General features: G+C 37.6%; 1 protein-coding gene across 3 annotated transcripts in view; it reads right to left on the reverse strand.

Annotated features, from left to right (window-relative positions):
- Positions 1-65: 65 nt before the first annotated feature.
- Positions 66-16,523, reverse strand: part of LOC130431199 (cullin-9) — a 40,337-nt gene continuing 23,879 nt past the window's right edge. For 2 of the 3 annotated variants that reach the window (XM_056760067.1, XM_056760068.1), the window contains exons 17-42: positions 14,711-14,816; positions 13,182-13,277; positions 12,841-13,016; positions 12,521-12,654; positions 12,212-12,397; positions 12,015-12,044; positions 11,032-11,162; positions 10,758-10,940; positions 10,511-10,665; positions 10,228-10,426; positions 9,910-10,081; positions 8,142-8,287; positions 7,898-8,027; positions 7,443-7,639; positions 6,943-7,199; positions 5,754-6,126; positions 5,532-5,672; positions 5,287-5,451; positions 4,084-4,247; positions 3,348-3,441; positions 2,828-2,902; positions 2,647-2,757; positions 2,429-2,546; positions 1,762-1,895; positions 1,315-1,406; positions 66-1,234 (exon numbers count right to left, since the gene is read on the reverse strand). In XM_056760067.1, coding sequence (XP_056616045.1) covers positions 1,027-1,234; positions 1,315-1,406; positions 1,762-1,895; positions 2,429-2,546; positions 2,647-2,757; positions 2,828-2,902; positions 3,348-3,441; positions 4,084-4,247; positions 5,287-5,451; positions 5,532-5,672; positions 5,754-6,126; positions 6,943-7,199; positions 7,443-7,639; positions 7,898-8,027; positions 8,142-8,287; positions 9,910-10,081; positions 10,228-10,426; positions 10,511-10,665; positions 10,758-10,940; positions 11,032-11,162; positions 12,015-12,044; positions 12,212-12,397; positions 12,521-12,654; positions 12,841-13,016; positions 13,182-13,277; positions 14,711-14,816 — 3,973 coding nt within the window. In that variant the 3' untranslated portion in view covers positions 66-1,026. The remainder of the gene's footprint in view (positions 1,235-1,314; positions 1,407-1,761; positions 1,896-2,428; positions 2,547-2,646; positions 2,758-2,827; positions 2,903-3,347; positions 3,442-4,083; positions 4,248-5,286; positions 5,452-5,531; positions 5,673-5,753; positions 6,127-6,942; positions 7,200-7,442; positions 7,640-7,897; positions 8,028-8,141; positions 8,288-9,909; positions 10,082-10,227; positions 10,427-10,510; positions 10,666-10,757; positions 10,941-11,031; positions 11,163-12,014; positions 12,045-12,211; positions 12,398-12,520; positions 12,655-12,840; positions 13,017-13,181; positions 13,278-14,710; positions 14,817-16,523) is intronic. The other variant, XM_056760069.1, reaches the window with a different exon arrangement.

Raw genomic sequence — 16,523 nt, forward strand, 5'->3', positions numbered from 1 at the left:
AATAAGCTGGATCTTGGGGCGGGGTTGTGCATTCAGGTTTTGTAACATCACAGGACCACTCCAACTGAAGAAAAGCATTTATTTTGTGAGCTGAAGTTAAGTAACTTCCTTCAGTTGAACCAAGAAAACATTTCAGAAGATGGACTGTATATGAATATATAGGTCTATCTCAATTCAAAACTGGATTTGGGAAGATAATTTATATCTCCCCATCTATACAGGTGAACATTTTAACAAGTGAAAATTGATGACAATAATGAACAGAGCTTAAGGTGTTTTGCTTAGCTACAATACTTTTATATATTTATTGCCATTACATCTTAAAGAGGCAGGCTAAACTGAAACCTTTGAATTTGTATGTTCTGGTGAATGAACACCGTCACAGACCACTGTCTGAGAAATCCTGTAGTCCCTAAACACAGACCTTTATCTAATTTCTCGAATTTTGCAAACATTTCTCATTTCAATGCTTGTATTTGTTGAAATTAAACTGAGATGTATGCTGTACATGAAGGCATTTAAAGGAATTTAAAATGGGTTAAAGGCCAGCAGTAATTTTGGTATTTTCTTTTAAATTAAACAATCACAATGTCTTTGATCAGATTAAAACAATTTTTTTTCTGAATGTTTACACACTCCTTTTCAAATTCTCAACCCAAAAAAACCTGTTAATACCAAAACTATGAACAGTTTGAAAAAATATTCTCACCTCTACAATATAACGTCAAAATTTTTAAGATCCTTCATTGAACTTAGTTAAGCGCCTTTCGTCAGACATGAACAAAATTACCATTCTTAAAGATAAACTGTTTGTGGTATATACCTAAATAAACATGACTATCACTTGGTGCAAAACCAAATTTAGGCAGGGGCTTGAAGTAAGAGCTAAGTGCAAAGCAAAGAGTATGTTACATTCAAATTGTTGAACTTCCTGTAACAGACCGTTTTTCATTCTTATAAAGGTGTGGCTCTTGTATTGTCTACTTTTATATCTGTAGGCATTCTGTATGCAATTATCGCTACGTATTACTCAAAAGGGCCAAAGTCCCTCTCGAGGTTTTCGGATTCATCATCATCAGAAAAGAAGTCGTCATCATCTATATCTTCCTCATCGTAATCCTCATGCCATTCCGGAACGTATTCATCATCGTACTCGTCATCCTCCTCCGCTTCCTCGCCGGCATTATTGTTGTTGTCAGAGTCTCCAGACTCGGAGCCTCCGTCTGATTTGGACCTGAAATAAAAAAAGAAATTAATTCTCCCTCCAGTATGAGCAAGTATCAGTCGTGTGTCTCTGTGTATATGGTGGCTCACTCTTTGTTGGTATCTGTCTGGTTTGCCAGATTAGAGGCTTGAGCCGTCTCCTGGTCTGGACCAGTCTTGGACTGATAACCGACACGGAAGTCCTGTCAATAAAGAGGATTTCTTTTAGATGAGCGGATGTATTGCTTAGAAGTCATTCTTCATGATTCAATCAACTCCCCAGTACACCACAAACATTTATTTTTGTTGAACACTCTGAAATTGTACATATGATTATGTAAACAGAAAAGGTGGTAACACTATCTAATGTTTAATATACAACTATGTGGAGTGGGATTATAACCAATGGGATTTCACTGTAGGCGGAGCTAGCTAAAGGTGATAAAAAAACGTCTTGATATTATTTACAAATGCTTTGGACAAAATCTCCAAAATAGATGATAACGTCAGCGTTCATCATTTAATATCGTTGTCCGTGATATTAAAGAGTGAGTTTACTTGAGTGGAGTGTTGAAGGATGGCCACAAGACGCTCCTGAATGCGGCGAATAAGCTCCAAACCGGTGTTAAGATGCTCTGGCTTTAGGAGTCGCACACAGGAGGCGAGATCAGTGCACTGCAACAGTGTCTCCTCTGAAGAAAACAAAATGACAATGTTGATCATCATTTTACAAGTAAACAAAAACTTGACTGTAAAACGGCAAATTGTGTTTAAAAGGTAAAAATCCCATTTACTGCATTTTTTCAATATTGTTTTAAAAATAATCAATAAACTTTGAAGATAATTTGAACGATGTTTCTATATAAGTCAACTTGATTTATTCTTAAAAATATTGTTTAATATTTAATGACATGTCTGCATACACTCTATGTGAGTTAATACTTGCAATTATGTTATGCAAATAAACTCTCCCCCAAACTGTATTTTATAGTCAATCGTTTTGTTGTACCAACACATTTTTATATAAATAACAATTTGCAATGCTCAATTAGTAGTTTTTGTAATACTATCTTTTAAAATATTTAATCCCTTGTTTGTTTGAACAATCCAGTGTTGTGATTCCTCACAGGGTTGGTTGGTGACAAGTCAACGGCCCCATCATTACTCAAAAACAATACAGGCACATTGGTAGAACACAGAACAGGCTGTGGTTTCTAATACAAACCGAGTAGGATCTGCAGAGCATTAGTATGAAGGTCCAGAGCTTCTGTCTGTTGCTCCATCACATCCATCTTCTCAGTATCCTGGTTGTAATAGCTGTACACACACGAGTAGGCCAGAACCTACATAACAACATAAATCCAAAGGTGAGGACAATGACTGGATATACTGCAAAAACATAAAGCACAATGTGAACTAAATAATTTAACTAAAGGAACGCACCTTACGAGCTTGAGCAAGAATCTTACAAGCATCGATCACAAACGTCAATGACTTCATCTGTAAAGCTTCATTGATAGAAAACACCTTGTTCTCTAGATTGATTGCAAAGTCCTGTAGAAAAACATTTAAAAAATAATATTATTACTGAAGAATAAACTAATGATTAATGTATCCAACAAACCTTGGCTTGGTTATGAAAGGTACATCTCTCATTGTAATCTTGAAACTTCTTCTCCTGCCTTGCAGCTTTGCTGACCTGTCATCATATATGAACACAGTTCTGTGAGGTTGAAAGTTCGCACATGCGTGTATATTTACACATTTTCCAAATGTGGTTTTATTTGGTAACTGAATTTATGTGTTAAGTTTTACAATTCACATGCATGTAGGAGAGCTATAAAACAGAAATGCTTTAAAATTGTTAATTTTTTCGGACATTATTAGAGTTTAAATATTTTTAAATATATTATCATTGTATTAGTTATGTAAGTAAAGGTGAATATGTCTTTCTTATGCATTGTCTATAAGGTGAAAATAAAAATATGATTTGAAATGAGTTCATTGAGAAAAAAAAGCATTTAAAAAGTGATTTAACTTTTTTACTTTTACTGTATTTTAATTTATTTCAACTTAAATGTGATTGTATTGAAATAAGACCATTCCTGTAAAAGCAACATGTCTCAATATGTAAGGATATTTACCATGGCCGAGCAGTTGTAGTAATCTTTGTGTGTTGGCTTCCATGGCTTCAGACATCTCCAGCAAAATCCATGGTTACACTTTGCACATGTCATACTAGAGGGTAAAAGGATTTCGTGTATGATTCTTCAACAACATGAGTAAATTAGATACAGTGCCCGTCCAAAAAAAAAAGTCACCACCTGGATTTAGCAAATAGGTAAGAGGTTGGATTGGAGGTCTATGGGTTCAGCAACGTTATGTGCGCCAAAGAATGAGGTCTGAATATGACTACCTGAATATACTGAATGACAAGGTTATTCCATCAATGAGTTTTTTTCTTCCTTGATGGCACGGGCATATTCAAAGATGACAATACCAGGATTCATGGGGCTCAAATTGTGAAAGAGTGGTTCAGGGAGCATGAGACATCGTTTTCACACATGGATTGGCCACCACAGAGTCCACACCTTAAACCCATTGAGAATCTTTGGTATGTGCAGGAGAAGACTTTGCAGAGCGGTCTGACTCTCCTATCATCAATACAGGATCTTGCTAAAAATGATTGCAACTCTGGACGGAAAAAAATTGACACATTGCAGAAGCTTATCGAAACGATGCCAAGGCGAATGTGTGCCGTCATCAAAGCTAAAGGCGGTCAGACGAAATATTCGAATGTGTGACTTTTTGAATGGGCAGTTTATCTTTGTGTGGAAATGAGTAACTGAGTGGTACTGTATATTTTGTGTGTATACTCACTGTAGGCATCCCTCATTTTTCTCAATCTGTGCTTGGCAGCTCGGACAGCGTTTGGATATCAGTTTGGCCAGATGTTTACTCTGTGCTTCCATACTCATTCCCTCATAATAACCTCCATCATCCATCCACTGAGACATGTGACTGCAGCTGGCTGGGTAATGTGCCTGATGGATACATCATATGTTCATAATACAGAGACATGACAACACATAGACTACAGAACTATTTAAAGAAAGGCAAATACAACACAAAATGAAATGCAATAAAAAAATACATGATTAAAAAAATTCAGCAATACAATGTTTAAACAAGAGTTATTATAGCTTTTTTATTAATATTTTAAATTAGATTTTATTTTTAGCTTTTTAATTTTATTTAGATTTTTGTAAAAATCCAATTTTGTTATATGCTTTAGTCATTTTATAATTTACTTGATTATTTGTTGCTATTTGTTTTTTTATATAATTTTAGTGCCTTAAATTTATTTCAGATTATTTCTGCGGCAACATTTACATTTTTCATTTAGTTTAAGCTTTACAATGATTTGTAGGCCAATATTTGATTTGAAGAACAGAAATGGTGTCAAAGTTTTAATTAATTAAAATAACCTTGCTTTAAACCATTTTAAACATTTAAATCAAGTAAAAAATAATTATTAAAATAAAAAAAAAATCTATTGAAATTTAGCATAAATTATGAACAATGATTTTATAATAAATAAATTAATATTTTGCCTTCGCAAAAAGTATCCTTTTAGAAAATGAATATTCAAAAGCAACAAAGGTTTATGGGTAAATATTTGAAATTATTTTTGTAGCCAAATTTTTGTCTCAACATATTCATTTGTTTATTACGAAACAACATAAATGCATGACTAACGGTGTGTTCACACCAAATACGAATGTAATTATATGCAGAAGTAAATTACAAACAAGTCAATTTAAAGACACAAAGAAGCAAATACACGGTGGGCGACACAAATGATGTGAATTGGGCGATGTGGTTATGCAAAATTCGCCTCAATTGTGTCCTCTGCACAAGCTGAAATGTGTGGTTAAACATGTCCGGATGCGCAAAGATACTCCATCGCGTGATGTTTATCTTCTTGAAAAACAAGTCATAAAAAACGATAAATTGCTTTTTATGTTGCTTTATTTCTTCCCACATTCATGGAAGATTGTTATTTTTTATTCGATGAGTCACCTCTGGGAAGTTACAACTGAAACAGGAGGACCAGCAGCACTTGGAGCAGGTCCCCATGCTGCCAATGTTCTCTTTACACAGGATCTGATCACAGCCCTGTGGATTGGTGCACCACGTCAGGTTAGAGCAGCACTCCACAAAACCTCGCAGAAGAGCATTTTCATACTGGAAGAGAAAGCACACAATACATAAGGATGCACAACAATTCTCTATTCAATAATGTTGGTGTGGGCCGGTGTACATACTTTGGCAATGGTGTCCTTATCAGTGAGAATATTTTGAAAGAATTTGGAGGTGGGTTGCGCTCGACAGTCCGTAATGGGACAGTCGCAGTTCATAACCAGATTCTGTTCGATACGAGCGGTGAGGTACTCCTGCCAGCAAGACTGACCGAAAGAGAAAGAAGGGTCACAGGCACAATTTCAATGAACGATTTTATGTGCATTTGCATAAATGTGCACACTCACCCTGCAGCAGTAATGCCTACAGCAAAGCATTGGAGGGGGATCGCTCTCTTTGGATTGGGAAAGGCACACTGGACACTGGCTCACAGGACCAGGGTCCGGCTGCGGGTTTCTGATCTTAAGGCCGGCGGCCAGCACCAGGGAGTCCGGGTCGTCAGTGTAGCGTTGGATCAATGTGTCAACGTTCCATTTGCAGTGCATGAGCAGATGCTCGGCCCGGTCCAAATCCAGACTCAGAGTACCTGCCACCTGCTGTACGGTGCGCTGCATCAGCTGCTTCACCTCCTCTTGAGTCATGGTCCGACCCATGGAGAACAGCACGGCTTCCAGGACGCCGTCCTCCATGTGCTGCGGGGGAACTAGAACATCCCCCAGACTGCAGGGACAGATACAGGACACAGCATATAAGGTTTGATATTCAGGAACAATGACAACGATCAGGTTTTACTGCCGGTAAAATGTGTTACATATCCAAGACTACTAGACTAATATATTACTGGTATATAAATGCTTTAGTATAAATACGCTTTAAAATACTCAACAAACAAAGATTTACGATTTGGGATTGTGCACAATTTTGTGCATGACATCTATTCCAACTGTGCTGAAATCCATTGACTTGTTTATTGTCAACAAATAATCTAAAAAGTTAAAACCTAAAAATACATAAAATACAAAGTTACCTCTCAGTACTTATTAAAGTTTTAATATCTCTAAACTTCAAATATATTTAATAATATTTAACAGGTTTTAAAGCTTCTGTAGCCAACACGTCTGTCCATTGATATGACAAGTTATTGAATCAAAGGCTCAAAATAATATAATTATTCTTTAGTGCACAAAATAAATGAACAACAAACATGATTTTCAAATATTAAATATTCTTTATTTTTTAAAGAATAAACATAACTGGTTTAAGTTGCTTTTTTTTCTTTGCCTTCATATCACCATCTCCAAATTGCTGGTTATTTTAAGTACTTATTTTCATTTAAAATAACATTTCCAGCAAAACTGATGCTCAAATTATAAATCATAATTTACAGTTATAAGCTTACCACTGTGATAATGTAAGCCAGTTTCCAACACTGCTTTTTTACATATGTGCTAAATACCTGATTATTAAATATGAATCGTATTTCCTGGTTATTAAAGCAAGGGATTGCAGCTTTAAGGGTCATCAGCAGCAGCACACCTGGTGTCTGTCTTGTCGCTGCCGCCGGAGGAGTTCTTCTTCATGTCTATCTTAAAGGAGAACTGCGCCTGGCCCTTGCGGGGTGTGGTGGGGTCCTCCAACAAGAACTCTACTATGTGTGGACTCTCTTCGTTTCGGCGGAGGTAGCCTTTGTTGATCACGTGCATGATGCAGGAGAGCACGTCAGTCGTGCTGCAGCCGAAGCGGACTGAGGAGGGAGCTCGAGTCACCTCCTTTTTCTGACATCTGTCCAACACCTGCAACAAGCATAAACACATGTTTTAGCATAATTTACAGATTAAAGTATTTTTCATTATGTCCGCAAAATTGCCATTAATGTTGTGAAGTGGTTATAGGACCCACCAAGACCACCATATGCTGGCCAAGTTTAATCAAATTCACCCAAATAATGCTTTTATCAACTACTGTAAGAACTACAAGGACAGTCACCAGAGATGGCACAGTCATCATCCTACTTCCTTCATTGATCCAGACATTACCTTAAAAACCAGATTGTCAATATGCATCTCCTTCTCATTCTTCATGATCTGTACAATGAGACAGTAGATGTAGTTCCTCTTCCTCTCCAGTGTGAGAGCAGCATCTTCGTCCACATTAAGGTACGTCTGCTTAGGAAGCAGTAAAAGGTGTCCGTCCGAGCTCTGTGTCGGGAACCTCTTGTTCAGTCTCAGGATGCCTGCAAAGTGAATGTCATACAGATCCTTGTGGATTTGCCGTTTATGCTTTTGATTCACATGGTGTAAATAGGAAAATGGTAAAGTAATCAGAAGGAAAACAGATCCCTGTTGTTGTGCTATGCTACAATAAAAAACTGTGAAAAGTGCTACATAAATATGAACCTGGACCACTTTTTTTAAGTAAACATTTTTCATTACTGCTCAACATAAAACACAGTGTTAAGTATTGGTTAGAGAAGTTAGAGAGGCTTGCTCACCCTTTCCGGGGTCCTGACAGCAGCCACTGTGAGTCAGAACACTCTTCTCTTCAGTGAGAGGTTTAAGAGCGTGAGTCAGCATGGATGGAGAGAGAGCGGTGACCTGCTGCAGAGCCTCCACGCTCACATTCTACAGAACAGAAAATGTACTTCTGAAGCTAGCATACACAAACCTGCTTCTTATTAGCCTGAGGTTCAGTAAGGATTCTTGTGGATCTGCTGTGGTGTGTTTTTAAGGAAGTACCTCCTGTTGGTTAAACTGTAGCAGGATGTACATCTGAAGCGTGGAGACGTAAAGGGTGCAGGAGCCGTACTGAACTTCTGCATGACCGAGCCACGTCCACTGCAGCCGCCGAGGTTTACTGTGGGTCAGGCTGTACATGCACTGACCTATACAACAAAAAAAAAAACAGGATGTATTAATGCAGATACCTGACAAATGAATCAAAAACTTGTTGATAGTGAGATGAGAAATGTGACTACTTTCAAATGCATTTTATGAATCGCAAAAAAATGTATCAGCTAAAACTCGTACCTTACTTTCCCACGAATCAAAAACAATGGCACATAGGCGATTCACATGAAACCATCAAAATATCATGACAGTAATGATTTCTGCCACAGAGAATCATTTTAATATAGGAATAATTTATTTTTTTATTTTATTGCATTTTCTGTAATCCATCCAGTTAGGTCTAAGTGCATGCTATGTTGTAATTTAAACAATTTGAACTATTTTGAAATTCTAGATGTTCTAAACTGACAAAAAAAGAGAAACTAGATTAACAAACTATTCATGTATGATAAAAATAAAGAAACAGTGGAACAAACAAGCATCCATGACTGATATTCTCATCCTCAACAGCGTTTTTAAAAGACTGTTTGAAAACACAAAGATCTTTTCAATAAGCTTGATTTTTTTTCAAGTAACACTCCTGCCATTACCTTGCAAATGGCTACCTTGTAAAAAGTCTTTCTATTTAAAAAAAAGTATAGTATCTTATCGAACTGTTTACACAATAATAATGGTATCATTACCGTAATCCACAGTTTTCCACATTTAAAAATGTAAATGAATACTTATCTACAAAAATAAACTTTCTTAATGTGTGATTTTGTATGATTAGTTGCTTAGACATCGTGGCCTCTCTTTTTCTTAGCAAAACATGCAATGAAATCCACATTTTTAGTTTGTTGCGGTAATGAGATTCCTATTTTTTTTTTTATGTTTTAAAGTTTAGAATTCATGAGTTTAAACATGACAGACCTTTTTTTGTATGCATAAAATGTGATTTGTTGATGCAAGTCTCTTTATTTTATTTTTTTAATCCTGTTTGACATCCTGAAGGCAAAGTTTCCTGAGAATCACCCACGTACACATTTGGCGGCCTGAGAGTGAGTAAATCAAATGAACATTTTCATTTCTCAGCAATATTCTTTTGAGAGTTAAAGTGATACTTCACCCAAAACGAAAACTCTGTCATCGTTTACTCAGCCTCATGTGATTTCATACCTGTATAAATGACCTTGTTTTGATGAACACAGACAAAGATATTTGGAAGAATGTCAGCAATTTTCAATTCTGTGATATCATTGACTGCCATAGTAGGAAAAACTAAATGGTAGTCAAAGGTGCACCAGAACTGATTGTGATCCTAAATTCTTCAAAATTTTGTTCAACAGAACAAAAAAAGATTTTTTCTCCTACTATGGTAGTAGATGATGTCACAGAACTGAAACGGCTAACATTCTTACAAAAATCTTTCTTTGTGTTTAACAGAACAAAGAAATGTATACAGGTTTGAAATAACCCGAGGGTAAGTTAATGATGACAGAATTTTTAATTTTGAGTGAACTGTAACTTTTAGGTTTGGAGCTGTGACTGTTAGAACAGGAATGCTCTCTGAGGCTCAACAAAGGATATGGATCGGGAACATTCTCATGACTCACAGCCAAATCCTGTTAAACATCACATGACATTCACTATCGGTGCAGTGTGAGTTTGAACTGACTGTTGCTATAGAACTCCGTAAATTCAGCCAGATAACTGCAGAGTTGAGAGGGGAAGTTTTTGCTGGGATCCTCGAGATAGCATGGAGCCGACACAACCCAGCAACGTGGAGATAAAACCAACACTTTCACATCGCTCTCTTCCTCAGGCTCAGACACCTCTTCATCCATCATCTGAAAAAATACAAACAAAAAACATGAAAAACAAGACAAACATTGTCAGAAGAATACGATTGGTGCTGCTTCACATCACTCTATGGTTACAATGACAGCAGACGCTCTCCTGAGCTGCTTGTGCATTGGATTTGTGCCACTCTCACCTCCTCAAAGTTGTCCAGATTTTTGTCCAGCTGCTGTAGACGGTACAGATGAAACTCCTGCTGAAGATCTTCCGATTCGCTCAGGCTGGTGAGCATCTGCTGGGGAAAGCGGTTTGGAAAACAGGTCCCGATCTGCTCCACCACAGCGTTCTCCAGCCACACCCTCCCTTGACCCAGCAGACGATCACCCAGATAATACCTGAAGACGGTAAGATGGACAACATGAGAAACTTGATACAATTTTCCTATGTTGAAATCGAAAATACATGCAGGTTATACATACCTGTAAAAGTGCTCGAAGGTGTTGGCGAGCTCCAGACCCGACAGGAAGAGCATAGGCTCCAGAAACTGCTGCAGCTGACTCAGGGTGTCCACATTAGAGTCCACTCCGCTCTCCTGAATCATCTTATCTATGTACTGTGCGAACCGTTCACTCACCTTAAAGAAAATAAATCATGTCTCAATTTCATTTGTGGAATTAGAGTTTTTAAATCCTTTTATCTATTCGGATTGTCTGGATGCTGACTTACATGCATGGCTGTGAGGATGGAGAGCTGGAGCAGGGCTGCAGAAAATCCATGTCGGAGAGCGAGCACAAAAGCGGTGTGCTGACCAAACAGTTCCTCCATGGCATTCTTGAGCCGTAAAAACATGTTCCTGTAGCACTCTACAAAGTCAGGACGGCTGCTTGTCGAATCCAATAAACTCTTTACCTGGAAACCACCCAATATTTTGATTTAAAATGCTGATTAACATAGAAAAGACTTCAGCGTTTGTGAGGATATGTGGGTTAGACTGGTTTACCTGTCGCTGAACAACACCTTGCCAGCACAAAGCGATGCCTGCGATACTGCTGCTGTTCTTCACTTTGGGTTTGGAGGAGGTTGAAGATGAGCTTACTGAACTCGTTTCCTTATTCTTCCCATCTTTGCTATCTGTAAAAAAACAAAAGTACATCAATAAAATGACTCACTGTGTGTTCAGACCAAACACGACTTGCGCATTCGCATCATTTGCGCTGCCTCATTCGCGCAAGTAGGTCTTATCGCGTCTTTGCATTGACTTAACATGTAAATCACTCGCGCTTAACGCGCCATTCGCATTTGGTCTGAACACAACATCAGGCAAGGGTCTGCAAATACTCAAAACATGATCAAGAACACAAAAAAAGAGCATCTTTTCTTTCACCCATTTCTATCGTTTTCATTTTTGGCAAATAAATGCAAATAGAAACAAAATTCTAATTTGAAATTTGTAAAAATATGTATTGTTAGTAGTTCACAGAATGAAATTAAAATCATAATTTTACCTAAACAATTACCTATAAATAGGAGATTTAGAAAAACAGAAAATAATTTAGAAGTGGTCTCTGAATTATTTCCACAGCTGTATATTATGTTAAATAGAAAAAAAACTGTAACTGTAAAAGTGACGTGTGTACATTTACATTTACATTTAGGCATTTGGCAGACGCTTTTATCCAAAGCGACTTACATTGCTTAATTCTATACATTTTACATAGGTATTTGCAATCCCCTTGGATCGAACCCACAACCTTGCAAAGCTACAATGTAAAAACATTTTTTTTTATCATATAATGGATGAAACTGTGATTTTGGTCACAAAAATTGCAAAATATATCTACATTGTTTTATGCAAATTATGCAGCACAGCCAGCAAAAATAAATGAATAGATAAAGAAATTTGGGTTAAGCAGAGCGGATGAATGGGGTGCTGCAAAAAAAAATATCATGTCAAAATACATAAACATCTACACTATTACTTACTCTTTAAATCTCTGCTTCTGTTGATACCTTCTGAAAACAAGAAAAATACCTTGAAATTAAGGAATCTTGATGTAACATATTAAAAAAATTAAATATCAAGTCCGAAACAACAGTAAAAGACAAACATATATATTTTCATGTTTCCCACAGCAGCAGCAGTAAATGTGTATTTGAATTATGTGTTGTAGTTCACTCACTGGATTTGATGGGAGGTTTAAGCTCCTCTGTATCAACTGTGCTGGTGTCCACATGGACGAGCAGATGAGTGAGACGCCGCACGCGAGAGTTAAAGACCGAGGCTGTGATCTTGCTTCGCTTTGACGATTTAGTGTTCTCTAAATACTCATTGAGTAGCCAGGACAGAGGGCTAAGAGTGGAGGTCTCTGTTAACCAGAACATGACATAAATCCCAAGCAAACTTCAGAATGAAACTTCCAACAAAACATTTTCAGAATGAGAAATTTGCTTTCCATGACCTGAAAAGTTGTAATCTGATTGGGTGTTACCTGAGATAGTGATGCTCTGTACTATTGGTGTGATGAGGGCTTCCCAACAGGTCCGACCTAACGCTTCTGCCGCCTCAGCATCAGGCAAGAAGCGGTCAGCAAACATCTGCTCGTGTCTCAGTGCACTGTTTAACCTAAAACCCAGAGAAAATACTGTTTATATAAAAGAAAAAAAACTCCCCATCTGCCCAGTGGGATGTTACTTACAACTTATTTATCAGGAAGGTCTAAAACAAGACCGTCGTTTAATAGTGCTGGCAAATATACATCTCTCTCTACGTATATCTAATCTATAAAGGATGTCAAGTAGAAGGTCTCACTTGTTGAAAAGCTGCAGCAGCTGGTTCTTATCTTCCAGGATCTCCTGACACCAGGTGTGAGCTTTTGTTGTATAGAAGAGATACGTGCGACAACACAGCTGCTCCTTAAACACGGGCCAGAACGTGGGCTTTGGCCCCAGAACCTCAAAACCATGCACTCGCGTATCAATGCCACCCTGTTCACAGGAAGAAATAACATGTGTTTGGTGTAAACATTAGAAATAGACAGGGAAGTCATTATGGTTTGATCTATAGTAGACTACACAAACAGAGAGTGAAGTGAAGAAAGAACGATTAGAAAAGATTAACACAGAATGATCTTCTCAATGAAGACGTCTGACCTGTTGACATCTTTTGATGCGGATCTGAATGATGGGCCAGAAGCGGGTCATGTTCTCCAGCAGAACCACATGGCTGGCAGAAGGTGGCACATTCACCTGATCAAAAAAAGTGTGAGGCATTCAATTTAGCAACATAGTCACTAGATTTAGTATTCATCTGGGAAACAAGCAATAAATCCAACAATAAATTTTGCATTTTTTTTGACAACAGAAAATCGACTTAATTGGCTATTTGATTGTATTAAAATACAGGATGTGAAGTGCCAACAGTAGCAATGACATCATTAAAATGTATTTAGGGCATAGCTCACACCTCCCTGTAGTTGGTTTCATGGGATGCACACAACTGAACCCAAATTATCTTAATGTGTTTGTTAATCTGTATTATATTATATTTTATTTATGAATATTAATATTCCTTAATTAATATTTAATTGTATAATAATTGTACTACATAAACAATTTGTAGAATTTTGCGAGTGCGAGTGAGTGGAGACGGGGCTAATTTGCATACTCGTGTATCTCAATTCGGTCATCATTTACTAGCCCTCGAGTTGTTCCAAATCTTCATACATTTATTTTTTCTGATGAAAACCGAGAAAGATATTTGGAAGAATGTCAGAAACCAAACTGTCATAGTATGGAAAATAAATACTCTGGCAGTCAATGGGGGATGATATCTGTTTGGTTACTTCACAGAACTGTTTACTGCATGTCAGTGTGAACCGGACAAACCCCATGGCATCCAATCTTTTTAAATCTGATCTGAGCCACTTCCATGTGGTCCTTAATCAAATACAGGTCTGATGTTTCGCAATTCGACCTAAGTCTGAACGGTGATATCGGAATTCATGTGACTTTGACGTCATTCTACATCGAATTCTGTGCCAGTGCGACCTAACGTTTCACTTGTTTAATCGTAACAACATGGAGGAGAAGAGGGAGTTTAGTCAGTGAAATGCTAGATTTAATCAGCATTTGGGTGAGTGGAGTTGTCTTGTCGTGTGAGTTTAAAAGTAGCCCTTGACATCCTGAAATTGTGCATGAAATCAATTTCAGTAAAGTTATTTACATCACGATCCCACCACTCCTGGCTCTGACTTCCCATCCACACACACCTCCGTACAGAAACTGCAGCATTTGTGCCACAAAGTGCCATGGTTAAAAGTGCCATGGTTTTGACATTTTCCCCCCCTTGTTCTTCTTAATATTTGTTCGTGAATTTTGTGGCATTCACTATACATCGTATTAAAAATATAAGCTCCTAACGTGATAACACAAACTTCTGTGGCCTCCATGTTTACTCGGAGCATCCCGCAAGTGACGTATTGTTAGTGTTCTTGTGTGCATGCGATTCAGTTCAGGACCGCGACCAGTTCACACTGCAATCTGATATTCCTAAACATAATGTAAACAGCCAAACAGAAAATCGGAATTAAGCATTAAGGCCGGTAGTGTGAACATGGTCACTGATCACCTTCACATCATCTTTGTATCTTCATTGTGATTAATGTGAAAAGTTTACTCACTGTGTTGAGTTCAGTATTAATGTTTGTGGGATCATCTCCTCCCAGAACAACAATACGAGCTGGCATATAACTGGAGTCTTCACTGGCCACCAACACTGTCAGCTGTCTGTCAAGAAAAAAAAAAAAATTTTTTTAGAGATGACACAAATGAAGCAGTATTCCATCAGAAATACTAGAATTTTTGTAAGATACATGTAACATTTCAGCAATTTGTATCCAGCGGCCATGGATTTCAAACAACCTCCTCATGTTGTTCACCGCTAGGGGTAGGCGATATAGAAGAAAAAATTGTGATTTGATTTTTTTTCAATATTGTCCACCTATAGCGGTGAACAACATGAGGAGGTAGTTTGAAATCCATGGCCGCTGGATACAACATCTAGTTCTTTTTCAAGTTGGTTTTAAGAATATTTTGCAAATTACAGAGCTATAATACAGCAAAACCAATGTCCCAATATAAAAATATACTCCATTTACCATTTACAGTCAGGTCCATAAATATTGGGACATTGACACAATTCTAACATTTTTGGCTCTATACACCACCACAATGGATTTCAAATGAAACGAACAAGATGTGCTTTAACTGCAGACTGGCAGCTTTAATTTGCGGGTATTTGCATCCAAATCAGGTGAATGGTGTAGGAATTACAACAGTTTGCATATGTGCCTCCCACTTGTTAATAGGGATGAGTCACAAATTTCGAATATTCGTTTAGTTTATTTAGTTATTATTTGTATATTATAGAATTTCGAATAGTGTGTGCTATCTTAAAAACAATCGCCGCGCTTTCACGCATAACGCGTTCATGTAACCCAAGAGTGGCGCTCCCAATAACGAAGCACCTTAAACCTAAAGGCTGTCAATCAAGAGACAATAGAGGAAAACATTTTCTCACAAGAATTGGTAACGAAGTAGCGCACACTGTAGATCCGCATAGGATAACAGAAACGGTAAATTGGATGTCAAAAATGATTTCTGTGTGGGGGTCCTTTAATAAAATGAATGAGAATAAAGTGCAGTGCAAACTCTGCAATGCAAAGCTGGCTTATCATGGATCAACAACTACGTAGCACAGTCATTTGGGGGCGAAGCACCCAACAGATCCATCCACAGGTCAGCAATCAGTTGCTAGTTTTATGGTCAGACCAACCAATTTGGATGCCAGAAGGGCGGAGCAAATAACGACTCTAACTAGCAAGATATTGCTAAGGATATCCTTCCGATTGGCTTTGTCAAAGGAGAGGGTTTTAAAAATCTTATGGAGTTTGTACAGGCCGAGTTTACTGTTCGTCTAGAAAAACGATCACTGCCAGACTGGAGAAACTTTTTCATGACAATAGAAATGAAAGCCTTTTGAGCAATTAATTCATTAAATCGCTCCGAACTGTTAATAAATGCCGTCATTCGGTTAATATGTTTTAACACGTTTTAAGTCTTGTCTTAAATCTTTATGGCTTTAATATATTTTCTTTGATCAATCACACTGTTTATTAGTTGGTATAAATGTGCATGCACATATTTTACAAGGAAACGTCCTAGCATTATGAGCAGTTGATGCTGATCGACGTACTGTTAATAAGTGCCGTCATTCGGTTTTTAATATACAGCCCATTCGCACCAATTGCGTATAAATAACACGCGCTGTGCATTATCGTATAATACAGACACCAAATTGTGATTTTGCGTGCATAAATACTCCAATTAGCGTGTTTGCATATTAAACAGCAATTCGTCTCATTACCCTGTACCTTAACCCAAACCCTAAACCCCTTTTTTACCGTCCATACATATTATAACCTCTACCCTAAC

Source organism: Triplophysa dalaica, chromosome 11 (genome assembly GCF_015846415.1).
Source record: "Triplophysa dalaica isolate WHDGS20190420 chromosome 11, ASM1584641v1, whole genome shotgun sequence".
Taxonomy (NCBI): domain Eukaryota; kingdom Metazoa; phylum Chordata; class Actinopteri; order Cypriniformes; family Nemacheilidae; genus Triplophysa; species Triplophysa dalaica.